At 41.4% G+C, this 12,885-nt stretch overlaps 1 protein-coding gene across 1 annotated transcript in view; it reads left to right on the forward strand.

Annotated features, from left to right (window-relative positions):
- Positions 1–12,885, forward strand: part of AMBRA1 (autophagy and beclin 1 regulator 1) — a 181,619-nt gene that overhangs the window by 60,835 nt on the left and 107,899 nt on the right. Inside the window, exons 11-12 of the mRNA XM_019519295.1 lie at positions 12,078–12,158; positions 12,532–12,550. Coding sequence (XP_019374840.1) covers positions 12,078–12,158; positions 12,532–12,550 — 100 coding nt within the window. The remainder of the gene's footprint in view (positions 1–12,077; positions 12,159–12,531; positions 12,551–12,885) is intronic.

The raw sequence follows: 12,885 nt of genomic DNA on the forward strand, positions 1-12,885 counted from the left end.
AGAGTCCAGAGAAGAGCCATGCGCATGATCAGAGGTCAGGAAAACAGACCTTACGATGACAGGCTGAGAGCCATGGGGCTCTTTAGCCTGGAAAAGCTCAGGCTCAGGGGTGATCTGATGGCCACCTATAAGTTTATCAGGGGTGACCACTAGTATCTAGGGGAATGTTTGTTCGCCAGAGCACCCCAAGGGATGACGAGGTCGAACGGTCATAAACTACTGCGAGACTGTTTCAGGCTGGACATAAGGAAGAATTTCTTTACTGTCCGAGCCCCCAAGGTCTGGAACAGTCTGCCATCAGAGGTGGTTCAAGCACCTACTCTGAACACCTTCAAGAGCAAATTGGATGCTTATCTTGCTGGGATCCTATGACCCCAGTTGACTTCCTGCCCTTTGGGTGGGGGGGCTGGACTTGATGATCTTCCAAGGTCCCTTCCAGCCCTAATGTCTATGAAATCTTCAATAGAATCCTGGACAGCTGAAAAGGTGCAGCGATTTAAAATATCCATAGCGAGGATTACGTTGGCTAAATATACTGTACAATATACTGGGCTGTCAAATGTCCCAACTTTGTTTGTGATCCTCCAGTTTGTGATCCTCCTTTCACATTTGGAGTGAAAAGAATGTTGTGGTAAATATTAGTTAATGGGGACAAGACACCATTACTATTGATTTTTAAGAAGTCCTACAGGCTTAATATTCCTTAAATTGAATTGCGTTAACAGCAGGTCTCCTTTAGAGATTTCCTTTGGCCTGGAGCAGTTGTCACAGAAGTAATCTTTGCAGTAGATGATGCTCCTGGGATTCCTTGGACATAAGCAGATTAAATTCTGCACGTATGTTCCAAATTGATTGGCATATTCATATGCAGAAATAGTTCCACATCCTGAATTCTTGCCATATATCTCCCTGTTGTTGTCTGCTGTGAGCCTGGAAGAGAATGCAGATTCATTGTGTTTGTCAAAGACTGAAAGGCAAATCTTAGGACAGAATGTTGCCCTGCTGTCTGAAAACCCTTGCTGAAATCCTTCACCACAGTTTCATAAAGGCCTTCAAGGTGTGACTGTGGCTGACTCTTGCTTGTCTGCCTTTGAAAATGGATTGCCTGGTAGAATATAGATTAGAAATATCTTGATTACAGTTGTTTAATATTACTGCTACTTCTCCTTTCCTACTTTGAAAGCGATGGCACTTGTCTCATAGGAAGGGGTCATTATTAGATCTAGGCAGTCCTGTGAATTGAACTGTCAGGCCAAACTGTTCTCACTTCTAATTTCTTTTAGGAGTATCAGTGCTGGGAAAGGTCCTTTCTGATTTGTAACCATGATGTAACTTGAACAGATATCACCAATATCTCCTGTGCACAAGGATCTGACCTCCCTGACCAAAAGTACCATTAGGGTGCTTGCCTTCTTGATTTTATATTGGAGTACACTAGAAATACCTAGATTGGAGTATGAAGTCTGAAACGTCTAACATTTTGCAGCCGTAATGGACTAAATTATGGCTTCCCAGAACCACTTCTTACCTTGTAGAGCAGATCAGCTGCCTTCAAGAAGGAACACTGGATTCACAGCCCCAAGAACTACTTTTTTTTCCTCTCCAGAGACTAGCTAAGAAGTATTTAATTTCAGATCTATCGATACTTGAGTAGGTACTCAGCTGTAGGTATGGTAGAATAGGCTGTGTACTTTCCATTTAATGAAAGCCTCCCATTCCTTTTCTCTACCATCTTTGATTGACTTTTCACGTTGGGGGTCAAAGATGTCATCTCCAGGTTCCTCCAGAGCTCTTACCTTTAAAGAAATAAGACCCAAACATTTAAGAGATGCATCCTCTGACCTATGTTTCATAAATGCCAGAAGGCTTAAATTGAGGGGATGTCTCACCTTCAAGAAGTCGTTACGTGAGCCTCAGATTTTTACTTTCTTTGGGAAAGTATGTATTCTTTGACGAACAGTACATTTATTAACAGTAGTAAGAAGCACAGCAGACTCTCGCTTTCCTTTCCTCAGCCTAGAAAAAGTGTTTGTTTTAGGAGACTTGATCCTCCTTTATCAAGGTAAACTTTCCATTTCAGTCCAGCTGGGAAGTAGAGCTTATAAGCTTGGCTTAATGCATGTGTGAAAAAACAGACTAGGGAAAGATACCTAGTTGAATAAACAGTTGGCCGGGAATTGCAGAAGGCTGCCAGTCTCTGGAATGTCTCAAAATTCAGCCACCCTTTTCTATCAGTTCCCTCCTGAGTCCATCCCCTCTGTATTGGTTCATCAGAACACTTTGATATTTACCCTTGTTTAATGTTGATATCTGCCTGGAAGCATAGTCATTTAATTGTAACATTATGCAATAAGGTTCATAAATAAGCAAAGGAGATTGTAGAAGAGGACGTATTAGAACAACAACAGTGACTCATAGTTAAACAGTCAGATGTACACATCTGGCTGGTTTGGTTTTCTGTTTACTTATCCTTGTCTTGGCTTGCTATAATTGAAGCAGCAGAAATGATGATTAGGAGAGATTTGAATGTGCCGGGAAGGGGGAAAAGAGCATTCCATCTTAAGGGTAAGTGTGGAATAGGTCCCAAGTAATTGAGTGGTTTTTAATCTTTGTTTTTTTCCCTTTTCTTTTATTTGTCCTTTGATATTTGCAATTGCTGTTCTGGTATACACAGTTCCATGCTTCATTCTAAACTGATGAGATTTAAGTCACTCTAACTACGTCCATAATAGGTTCCAAAGCCCCCTTCTTACCATGAAAGCCCATTTCCCACTTTCCTTTCTTTGTTCTTGAGGGTGGTTATCATCTCAGAGAGAGGAACATTCTTAAATACATTACCAACTCCACAGAGGCCAAAGACTAAGTTTATACCAATATTCTGGAGAGGAAAATCAATAAAGTGACCAGAGCTCCAGTGTCACAAGCTCTGAGGAGTTCGTGCTGTGGCAGAGGCAGCTGTTGTATGCTGAATTAATTGAACATTAAATTCAACATGCTTATAGCAGGTAGCACATTGCAGGACTGTCTCTTCCAGAGTGGGTATTGCTCTGGGAAAGTCAGATGGGGTAGAGTTCAAAGACTTTTTTCCAATAATCTCAAGGTACTGTATGCAGCTGTAGCAGTAAAGAAATTCAAGATGTCTTCAAGGTTTGGGTCTGCTTTGACAATCTGGAAGCAATAGAGGAAGATGTAATGGTGACCTCTTCCTACCACCTCAGTCTTGCTTACATTCAACTTTAGACAGCTGTCTTTGTTCCAGGTGCTGGTCTCAGCCAGGCAATATGTCTTTTAAAATAAAAAGGAAAGGACATGTAGAGCTGGCAGTCTGCCTATTGCAAGCGTTTGTGACTCTAACCTCTCTATTTCCTTTACCAGCTTCAGGCAGGATGTTAAAGAATGAAGGATAGGGTAAAGCCTCATATGTTTCCATAGCTTAATGTTCTCATATCTCACTGGCAATGTTTAGAAAGAAAGGATCAGAATCATTTTAGTACTTCTGTTATATCTGCTATACCTGAGGCAAAAATGTAGTATTCTTTGGCAAATTCCTATTTTCCCTCCTTATTCCCCTTTTTCCCTCCTCCTCCTCCTCAGTAAAAGTTTTCCATACAAGCAGAGGAAGCAGGGAAGAAATGAGGTCCCTGGCATTTTGGGGTTTGGATTACATTGGAGGAACCGAGATATTATGGTGATGCTGGGCATTCTTTTACAATCTAGATTGAGTAGGGGTTTCTCATCTATCTATCTTAATTTTTGCATCCCCACTTCATTGGTCTTAATGCACAATAATACTGGCTGCATCTGTTGATAAGCTAACACTACTACTTTTTCTGGAGTATCATTTCTACCAAGACATTGCCAATTTCTACAGAATAGTGTCCTGGCACGGCACTTATTACAATATGGTGAGCTTTTCTGTAGCAGGATGTTGCTAAGTTCAATGCCCTTTAGAAAGCTGAGGCTTTAGTTTTGTGAGCTTTCTTCCAATTGTTTTTTTCCATCATTGACTCAAGCTTCTTGAGAACAGTTTTGAGGCCTTCCAACAAGACAGGACACTATTAAAATGATGATCTTTCTTGGCTCCAAGAGCCAGCCAGCTGTCTGTCTGTCTGTTCTGCTGATGTTGCCTGACTCTAATAGAATACATCATTATTCTGTTCATTGTCTTTTGCTTGCTTTTAGTTTGTACTTGTGAAATTTGGATGAGCAGAAGTGACCAAACACTTGTGACTGATAGACTAGGGAACCTGCTCTGAATGAATAAATACATTTGCTGCTTTCAGCTGATTGGCTCTCCATGGCTTTTGGTGTCTCATGTTCATTGCAATTCCAAATTTGTGGAAAATCAATGACATAGGGTCTTCTAGGCAAGCTGTATTTTCAACTCTTTTTCCCTTATGTGAGAATCCAAGAATCTGTTAATAGGTCTGTGAGTAGCAAAAAATTGACTTTGTATTTAATATCCATCCTAGACTTGGACATCAGTTAAGTTCACAAGGAGCAGCCGTTGTTGCATGGCTGTAAACTGCTTGAAGAACGCAGTGCCAAATTCTGGGAGTGTTTTTGTTGTGAAGATTAGATATGATGTCGGTATCCTAGGAATACTTCTGGTGAGTGGTCTGCCAACTGCAGGGGATTTTTATCTCTGCTGTTAAAGCTGTTGTGAAAAGAGGGTGACTAAGGTTTCCTATTTGTACAGGAGGAACTGTGATAGTGATCCTACATAGAAGGTCCCTAGATATATTGTTCCTATGATTTTGATACTTTTTGACAGTGGCTAATGACACCTCTGCTGCCAGTTAGTTCATTAATCTGCTTTTAACAGATATCACTTGTTTAGTAATTGTGTGTCAGTGTGACAGGTAGGCCCAGAGTAGAGACAACTGCTACTTTGTCAGATCATATACAATAGACTTATGATTGCTTTTCATTGTACTTCCAAATTAGTTTCTTTCTGAAGCAATTAATCCTCAGCCTTTAGGTAAGGGGGTTGCTGCTGCCGTATTTCTCTTGACCAGGTGATGAATTCTTTAGTACATGATGCTTGTCTGAGACGCTCAATCTTCTGAAGTGCATTTTTATCTTGTAAAAGTCATTTTATTTCCCCCCTGAATGGTCCTCCTGAGAGGTAATCAAGGCTGTGTTCTTTTTGGCGGTCAGGTAAGCCATTGATAACCCAGTCTTCTACAGTCCTTCTAGCTTCAGGAGTCTAGCTGATAAATTGGTAAGGGTTTCTCCAGCATTTTCCTTGAAAAAGTTGGTAATGAAAGGCTGTCATTTGTATCATCCAGAAGGAGGAAGTGAGGTATGTCTTGACTGCTTTTAATTTATGCTACAACCAATATGGCAGTTATAGTTGATATAGGAAATACTTTTTTATGCTAATTTGTTTGTCTCCGGCCAAGACGAGGTTTTTCCTGGCAGTCTATTTCTGGTGCTTTATCCTCTAATTTTATGGAGTTTCCATTGCTACCCTTGGGATATTATTCTGCTTTCTTAATGCATCTGCCTGACAGTAAACGTGCATGTGTGTGTGGTTTAAATTCTTTCTTTGTTTAATGTTGCTCCATTCCTTCTGACTACATTCCTGTGTTCCAGGAAAGGTTCATACATTCCACCTTTCATATTAGTACTCCTGTGGTGATTTATACCATTCAGCTCAGTGTAGATGGATTTCATCTGTTCTACACGTTTTTACAAAATCATGTATGTATAGTTGTTCCACATCAATCTCTTTAGCCCCTTAACTGTTTGTGAGGTTCACTAGTTCTTTTTAACCTTGCAGTATGCCTGGTGGTGTCCACATTCACTTTCCTGTCCCAAAGAAATCGAAATCAGCTCTTTTGAATTTTCTCCAGTTTGTCTGCATCTTCCTAGTCATGGTATGTGGTATTTTGGGTGGGATATCCATATCCCAAGAGCTATGTGTAAGACTGGTTCTTTGGGCTGCAGGCCAGGAGGTCGTCAGAGTCTGATGGGCTTTGAGCAGAGTGGACAAAACCTGGCTGGGATCTTCCTGAGCTCTATAAAGAGAGGCTTTTCGCTATTTCAGTAGCTGTCTCTTTTTGCTGCCATGTTGCATCTCTTATGACCAGTTTGTTGCCTGCTTTTTCATACCTAAGTTTCTTTCTGAATTCTGCTTCTGAGATGACTCCCGTCTGGTGAATGTAGGAGACCTGTGGTTTTTTTCGGCTTGATATGTTTCTTGCTCCTGTTTCTCCCCTCTTGATCTTTTGGAAGTTTCCCAGTGACACACTTCCAGGAGGACTTTAAATTTGTTAGGATCAGACACTAGATCCCTTGTGTTTCTGCTTTTACTATCCATAGCACCTCCTAATTTAGGGCAAAGTAGTAACTAATCTGCCTTACTATTCCTCCAGGTAGCACACGCTCCTTATCCATCATTTTGGGTTTGTAGAATGACATACAAACACACCCAGAGTACTGTTTGCAAATTTCATTTTAATGTGCTCTTTGCTTCTTTGTGTCTGCCATGGATCAGAAATGCGTTATGTCTTATCCTCTGGCTGATGCGTACAGTCTAGTGACTATCTCTAGGCTGCCGCCTCACTCAGCAGAGAGTCCTATAACACTGCCACTCTAAAGTATCTGTAAGCTTCCACACATATCCTGCTGTACCCCTTTTTTTGGTATGGCTAATTAGGCTTGGCTCCCTCAGGGAATCTTTTCTTTAGCCAATTTTATAGTCTGAAAACATTTGCTGTGTTATAGTTCAGCCTTTTGCAAACAGAGCGCTGCCTACTAATTACTAGTGGAAGGCAGGGCAGGGTGGTGTCTTTAAGACTAACTCATTCAGAAAGGCATATATGCTTTTGTAGATGATAGCCTATTTTGTCAGATGCTATGAATTGACTACTGTGCACCTGTTGATTTAAGAAGTGCTAAGAGAAGAGCTAACATAACTCCTGTCTAACCTTTCTTTTCCCATTGCGAATTTTTGTAAGTACCTCCTTACTCTATAGCCCCTATTCTTGAACTGAGAGCAAGCCCCTGCAGCATCATTCAGGATTACCTTGATCTGCCACTGACCACCCACTCCCCTTTCTCTCTAAGCAGGGTTTAACAGTTCAGTTAGCTGTGGGGTTTAACAGCTATCCCTTTTGATCCCATGCTCAGGCCTGAGAGAGTAAATATGCTGGCCTGGCCTATCCTCAGCTTTCCACTTTGTACTCTTGTAGGTCCTTTGTATTCTCTGTAGGTATCTTATCTCTGTCACTATTCAGTTTTCTGTTTTATTTCTGTTAAATCTCCTTTGATTTAACTCCATGCAGTCATATCTAACAAGCAAGAAGAGGTTTATAATATTCACTGAAAAAACATAAAAATGGCCTGCATTCTCCACAATATCATTAAAGAAAATGGTAAAACAGAGTCCAATGTCAAGGCCTGCAGCATTTAATTAGAAGCTACCTCTACCAATTATTTATAATTTTGCTTTCTGTACTGTCCTTCAGTTTCCAGCCTTTGTGATTGAAATTGAAATGTGATTAAATTATGAAACAAATTGATCTAACTTTATAAATTAGATTTCATGAAACAGTGTAAAATGCTCTAAATATGGATTTTAGTGCATCTACTGTATTGTCTTGATCTGCTAACTTAATAATTGTATAAAAACAATAAGGTTTGCCTGGCAGGGTTGGATTTTGATGAACCTGTGCTGCTCATTTCTTTTGCCCCTCATAAATTTAACCAGGATTTAAAAAAAATAGCATTGACTCAGCTCTGCATCCAGTGTATTTAGCAGAAATTTTAACATGAACTATAGTGGAAGCAGTTAGATCAACTCAACAGCGTGTTAGAGTTGGAATTAGACCAATACAGACCCACCCTAAATGGTTAGAAATGTTTGTTTTATCAAGAAAACATTTAAAATACAGGACAATAATTGTCAGAATCCCTCTTTTTTTTTCCTTGTTTTGCTTTTCTCTGGTCTTCTATGCCTGCTGTATTCTTAATTATTTCTTTGTTTATTTAAATTACAAGTGCATTGGTTAATTGGCTGATTTCCTTACTCGAGATGGCCATGTTTTGGTATTCCATGTACCTTTCTGTGAGTCCTTGTTTGTCAAGTCACTGTTACTTTTATTTATTGGCTTTTAAAGAAGCAGATCTTTCTTTCTTAGTCAGTTGGATAATCTCATTTGCCTCCTGTGTTATTAATGAACTGAATTCCCCTCTTATCTCCTTGATTATACTTGCATGATGTCTTCTCTTTTGCCCTTACACCCCATGTTGGCATTAACCTGTTGTTACCATTATCTTTTTTCTGTAAACTTTTTTCTTCATATTGCTGTTGAGATTTCTGCTCCAAACTTTGATACCAGAGCAAGTTAGCTATTCAGAGCTTCTATTCTTTGAGTCAGTAACTCATGAAGCCATGTTGGTCGCTGCTTGTTCCTTGCTTCCTTTCCTTTTCAGAGGAATTATAGTCTGTGTACTAATTATAGTGCTAAGACTCCCCTGCTTTGTTTCATGGCCATGATTTTTTTTTGCTGCACAAATCCTCCCTTTCGCTTCTGATTTGTTGGCGTGGATAATAATAAGCCAGGATACTTTAGGATACTCTGGCCTTGTTATGGCACACATTCTGCCACCTGGGAGGCAGCAGCTCCCTGTTTCCTTTATTTTATCTCTGTTTGACGGGGATGCTGTTGGGATGCTTTCTAGGGGAAGCTGTTTTCTCTATAGGTGCAATTCACTTTCTCACCTTGTGTGTTTTGCAGTGAATTGTACTCAAGTCTTTCTGTTGCTTCCAGCCTACCTGGTGAGTCTGATAATCAGCTGACACTGGAGAGCTAAATTCTAAGCTGAGGTAGCACCTGTGTGTGCTGCCTGGATGCAGTGTAAGGTCCCTGCTAGTTCTTTGGCAAACTTTGGGAACTTGTTTCATTTCTTGCAACAGTACTTTGTATTGGCACTGAAGTCGTGTTAACATCTGCTCTCCCCACTCTGTCAGCAGACTGTATGTGGTACAGAAATAACACAGAAAGTGCCACCCGTCTTCACCAATCTGTAGGGTTTTTTATTTTCCTTTTTAGTAGGTGCAGAAATAATCTTCATCTGGCACCAGGGTAACACCAGCTGCTTCATCTTTTCGTCATTAGACACTGAAGGCACTTGGATAACATGGAGGCATTCAGTACATGGTGGCAAGCATGGGACTAGATGCAGGAGATTCTATAAGATACTCAATCTAATGAGGTTGTGTCTGCTTGTATTATTTCCTGTTTTATAGTTTCATAGTTTCTAGGGTCGGAAGGGACCTGAGAAGATCATCTAGTCCGACCCCCTGCCATGGCAGGAAAGAGTACTGGGGTCAGACGACCCCAGCAAGGTGTTCATCTAACCTCTTCTTAAAACCCCCCAGGGTAGGAGCCTGCACCACCTCCCTTGGAAGTTGGTTCCAGACCCTAGCCGCCCTGACCGTGAAATAGCGCCTTCTGATATCTAACCTAAATCTACCCTCTGCTAGCTTGTGACCGTTGTTCCTGGTCACTCCTGGCTGTGCTCGGGGGAACAGTGACTCCCCCAATGCCTTCTGATCCCCCCTGACCAGTTTGTAATAGGCCACAAGATCCCCCCTCAGCCTTCTCTTGTGGAGGCTGAACAGGTTCAGGTCCCGTAGTCTCTCCTCGTAGGGCCTGCCCTGCAGTCCCGTGATCATGCGAGTGGCCCTCCTCTGGACCCTCTCCATGCTGTCTATATGATCTTCTAATGAAATTTATCCCCACCCCTCCACCCTGCCCTGTAGACTGCAGTCATTGGGACTCTGCCATTCTTCAGGACTTGATCAGTGTTTCTTATACCAAATCCTCCTACTGCTGGGGGTATGGCATAGATTTTTTGAGGTATGGGGGGAATGCAGGTGAAATATTGACATTGGAGGATTTGATTTATCAAAGCTTGCATGTTTTTTACCTTCATTTCTCATTACAAGGCCTGTCCCTTCTCTTAGCCTCTTTTCTGTGATGAAAGTAGGGAGAGTAAGAGGATTGAATGGGTTGCTGTGGTGTGTAGTGGGAGAGGTCTGGGATTGAAAGAGTTTTTCTTGAGACACTGAGTTGTTGAAGTTCCTTTAATGGTTTGTTTGAGAGAGATTTTAAAAATCAAAATGAATAATTGGTCACTCTGGTGCTTTAGGTCTGAACCAAGTTGCAATGGAAACTCTAGGGCTTTACACCTTCAGTTTTCCCTTTATTTTTCCCTGCCTGAATCCCTTTCTCTTTTTTTGTTTTTTTTTGTTTTTTTTGTTTGTTTGTTTGTTTTTGTTTTTTTTTTGTTTTTTTTTTTTTTCAAACCTGTTTTAGAAATTCTTCTGATTACAGTTTTATGGAGTTCAGTCCTGCTGGCTTCCCCCTTGTTGCTGTTCACCTGTGCTGGAAGTGGTATCTAACTCCACCAGATGATTTAGCATTGCTGGTCTAAGGGACTGTCTGTGGACCAGTTCTGCCTCTCCTCTCAGGACCAAATATCAGTACAATTTGAGGCCTGTACATGTAGATTTTAAAGAATGATTAATTTGTCTGAGTCTCTTACTAGCTTTAACTAGTACAGCAGGCTTTATTGTGTTGTGCTGTCCCTTGTCCTGCAGTGACACAAGATGGTGGGAAGAACATTAAGGGGAAAATAACTGTGGGTTTGTTTTTTTTTGACAGGAGAGTGAAATTGAATGCTGATATACAGCATCCTTATTGCCATGCCTTCTTGCTGCTCTTCCATGTCATAATAGGCCAGGAGCCACACATGCAACTTTTTTTTTTTGACATATTTCAGGAGCCCTGCAGTTCACATGTCAACTATGGACTTGAAGTCTTGCTTTGCTACATTCCAGGGATGCGGCTTCCTTAGGCAGACAGGTGGTGCCTTCTCTGGGCTTTGCTTTTGCTGCAGGAAAGTTAAAAATGCTAATGAGTAAGGCAGTACAACCTCTGCTCTTCTGTTCCTGGTTCCTCAAATGCGTGGGAAACAGCCATGTAATGGGCCCTTCTTTTCAGCCCACATTTCCTCACTCACTGATGAAAACAAACTATGTGCACAGCTTGCTGGAGTGGGTTAGGAATTTCACTGCTTAAGAATTTGTTGCATGTGAAGGACCTAGCATTCTAGAGATCCTGTTGCTGCAGAGATATAACGTTTAATGTTTCTCTCCTACAGACTGCTCAGCAAGTGTTACCTTCACCCCACGACTTACTGGAAGGTTAATAGATATTCCAAAATATAGGTGGTGCTCTGCGGCCCAAGGAGAACAGGCTTACTCAAATTCATGCAACAAGTCAGTTTTAGGAACATCCCCACTCTTTACTTAACAGCCAACTATATGTTCAGAGATGGTGTCCAGTTCCTTTTGGGGTACTTCCGCAGCCTGCTGCCATTGTAGCGTAATTAAGCTATTAGGCAAATAATGAGGGTAGTGTATTTAGGCTGCATGACTTGATGATACAGTGGGGCCATTTACTCCATTCATTCAAAGAACGCTCGAGTGGTTTGAAGGGTCATGACATTGTAGCTGGGGTTGTTTCTAGCACCTTTAACTTATCTGGAAAAAACTTGCTTTGTGCGCAGTTGTCTGAGGCTGTGGAGTCATTGGAAACTGACCCCAAAAAAGAAGAGACTTGAGGAGCAGTTCTATACTAACATTTCCAGAGATGGGCTAAACAGCGCCTAATTAAACCTGCTCCATAACTGACTTTCTAAATGCCCTTAATCCTGGTGGAGTTGTTTTAACTATCAATAGTTTAAGAACTGTGGTTTCTGCAGTTTCTGATACTGTTGCTGGTTCACTGAAATGCTGCAAGTTACTTGATCCTTTGAGCCTGTCTCCCTGTTCTGTGCACCTCATTTCCTGCTGCCCCCCAGCAGGTGTGTAAAAGGGCTTTGGGAGTCTTGTGTGAATTAAATGCATTAGGAGTGCAACACATGAGAAGCATGTGTCCCCAGAACTTGTTGGCATCACTCAGGGTAGTACACTAAAGTTGCAGATGCTTCTTTCCTGAAAATTTCTCTCTGGGGATTTTTCATAATATGTAATGTTTGTTTTTTATCTTCTACTGAAGGGACAATGGAGACAGATCACGGCACCGAGCTCCCCGGAACGCCCGCATGTCTGCACCATCACTGGGGCGCTTCGTCCCTAGGTAAGAGCTACACACCAGCCAGGGAAAGGTAAAAGCTCAATAATGCCTCTTAGAGTTTCATGGGTGTCATTGGAAACTCTGATTCACTTCCTTGCATTGGTCTGTTGTGTGCTAATTAGCAGTGGGCTGGACCTCTGAGATGCTCAGCCTGTCTTGGGAGGTTACTGTCATTAGCTTTCCTAATCACACTTCAAAAATGATTCCTAACTGAAGATTGGTCACTGTAGTGTGAAGCCAAAGCGAAAAGGAGAAGAAGATCTGATGACATGAAGCCTGCTTGGTTAAAAACAGTGTCAGAGTTGGTGTTTACATAAGTGATGTAGCTCAGATGATCTTCAGTGTCATCTTGGTCTGAATCATTTTTGGGAGACAGAAGGCATCTTTTAAGTAAGGGACTACCATTTGTTTGCTGAATAAAGCACTTGGTTCATGAGGGGTTTCTGCTTGATCTGCTTTTCCCCTGCTAGAGCCCCAGAACTGCAGTACTAATCCCCCAGGGTAGCAGAGATTCCTAGTCCAGGGTCCCAATTCCCTGGTAATACTCTGGGGTGTTTTCACTGTGTAAACAGTTTCTCTCTCTTCATTACATTTTGTTAAGACACATAGTGTGTAACCTTATTTCACTTTACATGCCATTTAGGTATGTATGCAATAGCGTAACTGTAATAGTTTTTGGCACTTACACAGAGTTTGCAGTTTGGCTCTGGCCACTTAAACCTGCACATAT

Source organism: Gavialis gangeticus, unplaced genomic scaffold (assembly GCF_001723915.1).
Source record: "Gavialis gangeticus isolate Ggan-Ray unplaced genomic scaffold, GavGan_comp1, whole genome shotgun sequence".
Classification (NCBI taxonomy): Eukaryota; Metazoa; Chordata; order Crocodylia; family Gavialidae; genus Gavialis; species Gavialis gangeticus.